The sequence below is a fragment of the Pteropus vampyrus genome, unplaced genomic scaffold, assembly GCF_000151845.1.
Source record: "Pteropus vampyrus isolate Shadow unplaced genomic scaffold, Pvam_2.0 Scaffold79, whole genome shotgun sequence".
NCBI lineage: Eukaryota > Metazoa > Chordata > Mammalia > Chiroptera > Pteropodidae > Pteropus > Pteropus vampyrus.
The window spans coordinates 3,215,368-3,218,859 of record NW_011888860.1 but is presented as its reverse complement, the minus strand read 5'-3'; the positions used below and the strand labels follow the sequence as shown (position 1 = coordinate 3,218,859).

Below are 3,492 nucleotides of genomic sequence, written 5' to 3'. Positions count from 1 at the left end.
ATGATAAGCTAGATAAATGTGGGATTCGTTTCATTTCCCTTAATCTAGCAATTGAATGCCTTCCTGTTCTTTTCTATTTTTAGTTGATTTCCAATGCCTTGAACAGTTATTTTTCACTATTTTGGTCAGGATAAATGTGTTATTAGCAGTAGACTTAATCTGCTATAAACTGTTCCTCTATCACAAGACAGTAGCTCTCCATATTGGATTCCTTACAGTTCCTCAAACATACAACTTTTCTCTGAACTCAGAGTCTCCACATATGCGTTTCTTTTACCAGAAACATTATCCTTCTTGCTCTTTGACTAACATGTTTCAAATTACCCTTCATGTCCCAGTTTAAATATAAGTTGCTCATCAAAGTCTTTTCTTATCATTCCCTAACTCATCTATATGTCCCCATAGCACACTGTTCCATTTTGTATTTAAAGACTCATTCTGCTTATATATCCTCCTGTTATATGTCCCCATAGCACCCTGTTCCATTTTGTATTTAAAGACTCATTCTGCTTATAGTTATTTGTTTAATCTTTCCTTCCTAGAGGGTAAATTCCATGAAAGCAGAAATTATAACTTATACTGTGCTTGGCTGATTAGAAAGTATTTGGTAAATATTTATAGCTTTTTATAAAACCAAAGTATGAAATATTTTGATGACCTTATCACAAATATTGTGAAGGTGATTTATTAAATCATCAGTAAAGGAATTCATCAGAGGTAGGCATCAGCTGATAATTATAGCAAAATTTCTTTTTGTCCACTTTGCTATCATCACTTACTGTGTCCAGGTCGAGAGGACAATAATAACACATAAAAGCTCTTTTGGAGAGCTTTCTGTGACAATAGCACAAAGCAGATGCTAAAAAAAAAAAAAAAAAAAAAAAAAAAAAATCCAGATACGTCTTCTGGCAGCTTCTGAAATCAAGGTAATTTCTTCTGGCACCAAGAAATCTACCTGATAACATTAATGATTTATCATTAACATCATCAGCTCCAAGACTCTTTTACAGATTAAAAAAATTCTACTAAGAATAAATATCATCATATTCTTTCTCACTTTCCAGAGCTCTCTTCTTCTCTGCAACTGGGACACACACAAAAAAATGTATTATACATCTAGAGAATTGAATTAACTCATTTAGACAACACGGTGACGCTGAAATAGGCACCATTAGAAATGCTTTGTCTTTCCTTTTGAAGATCAAACATATTTGAGGAGTCGTACTTTGGATATTTTGGAATGGTACTGGGTAATTCTAATTAGAAACCAGGGTCTAGCATAGAGCTTGGCACATAGTAGTTGTTAAGTAAACATTTTTTAATTTAATAAATCAATAAAAATGGTCACAGCAAAAATTCAAAAGAAAGGCAATTATAATAAACAAAGTTTATTGATTAATCCATAATTATGACAATTTTTTTTAAAAAGGTATAAACCAAAATATTGCCTTCAATTAACAAAATGAGGCTTTCTCTAGATGGAAGCTTTCCCTATCTGGCACAGCTCTTACAGCGCTGAAGACCATTCTCGTTGCAAGCCGTACACTTCAGGGCTTTGAAAGAGTCTGTAAAGCAGTTTCGAAACACTGACATCTTGCTCCCATGGCACACGGAACATGGAAGAAAGCCAAAGCCTCCACAGGAGGGACACTCGTGTGGATGCTGCACTCTCTGTATCGGGTGGCAGGGGGAACAAGAGAAAATAGAAAATGTGTTAGCATGAACAACTCAATCAGCCTTCCTGTCTTTCTATATGTTGATGGTCATAAAAATAATATTGGCATAAATGGCTATGGTCTGTAATCACCTACCATTAATATACGAAAGACTCAAGGGAGAAGCTAGCTAAAGCTTCCTTCATTGAACCATTGATGGCCATCAATAGTATGATTTCCATTTGTAAAGTCTGGTCCATTTTACATCAAAGGCCACACACTTCAAGAAATCCATCATGTGAAAATACATATTTACAAACCAAAAAATTTGGGAGATGATTTGCATTAAAGAAAAATACAGTAACTTTCTCTCTATTATGTCTTAACAGTTTTATGTCTTTGTTTATAAAATAGTATCACTAATAGTGAATCTGGAAAATCAGAAAATTAAAGGCTGAAATGTGGAGCAGCCACTATCAATTGGAGATCTATTGTTATAACTCACATTTGAATAGTGCTTTGTTTTTTAAAAAAGCACTTTCAAATGCATTATTATATAGAATCTTCCCTCGCTCTACTCTTCACACAGACACTTTCTATAAAGCAGACAATTCAAGCAACTTTTTCTTCATTTTGTATTTAAAGAAACAAGTATTAAAACCTTAAGATATTTACCTAAGTCCATAAAAATTCACACAGTAGCTATCAGCCTTTCTACCTCAAGTAAAGATAAAGTATTCTAATAAGTATAATAAAACAACTAGGCAGTGTGTTCAGGATAATATTTTGAAAATAATTTATACATGTTCCTATTTGCTTTTGTGAGCATGTAACCTTTGCTGGAGTCCACTAGTGGTATCCATCAGCTGGGAGGAGATTAGGAGCCATTATAAATGAATACAAAGAGAAAAATGAGTGAATACCAAGCTTCTGACTTGCAAAATAGGAATTTGCAGCAATGTTTGAAAGCACAGCTTTCAGAATAATGGCTAAAATAAGGCTGGGAAATATGGATCCATACACACACATACTTAAACATGATTTACATATTTATACATACATAACTTTTCTCTGGAGATTCACATCACACATAGTAAGGCTCCAAAAAATTCAACAGAAAGGGAACCTGATTAACTGGGTTTAACCTACCTTTTCCCCAGCACATGCAACTATAAACTCTTTTCCCAGGAAACAATTATAATTCTATAATTCTATCATAATTACTACCTTGTGGGATGTATTTTGGAAAACAAACATTAAGAACATGATTGCCTTAAACTTTATATAGTCTCATAGACAACTTTTGAGACGTGCATTTTCTGTAGATAGTGGGATTCATTTGCAATTACAGTTTGACTTAGCTATTATATCAAGATGACAAAATCTATGTAATATCTCATTTTTAGTGGCAGAGAATTACTTTGATGGAAAGTAATGGCTGCCAATAGGAATGACACAAGCAAGGAACTTTGTCAAGTCTGTAGAGACTCAAAGCTCTTCAAAAAAGTTTTAGCGTGTGTGGAAATTCAGTTACTTTGTAGATAGTTTTTGTTATTTCTTTGTGCAAGAATTGACTCCAGAAAATGGTATATTTGACTTATAATTTTTCATAATATTAAAATATCTTTAGAAAAAAAACTTTGAGTAAAAGTAAACCCAATGATGTAAAAAAGTATAGTTTAAAAGAGAATATAAGAAAACTATTAAGTAATGGTGTATTCATCAAATTTTAGAAAGAATATGATAAAGTAAATAGATTTTGACTTTTACTAGAGCTATGCCAGAATGTCGTATTAAAAAATATTTAATGACTTGCACAGCAAGAGCACCACTTAGA

At 32.8% G+C, this 3,492-nt stretch overlaps 1 protein-coding gene across 1 annotated transcript in view; it reads right to left on the bottom strand.

The window, feature by feature from the left end:
- Positions 1-1,372: 1,372 nt before the first annotated feature.
- GRXCR1 (glutaredoxin and cysteine rich domain containing 1) overlaps positions 1,373-3,492 on the bottom strand; it is a 118,331-nt gene continuing 116,211 nt past the window's right edge. The window contains exon 4 of the mRNA XM_011362797.2: positions 1,373-1,671. Within this exon, the coding sequence (XP_011361099.1) occupies positions 1,492-1,671 (180 nt within the window). The 3' untranslated portion in view covers positions 1,373-1,491. The remainder of the gene's footprint in view (positions 1,672-3,492) is intronic.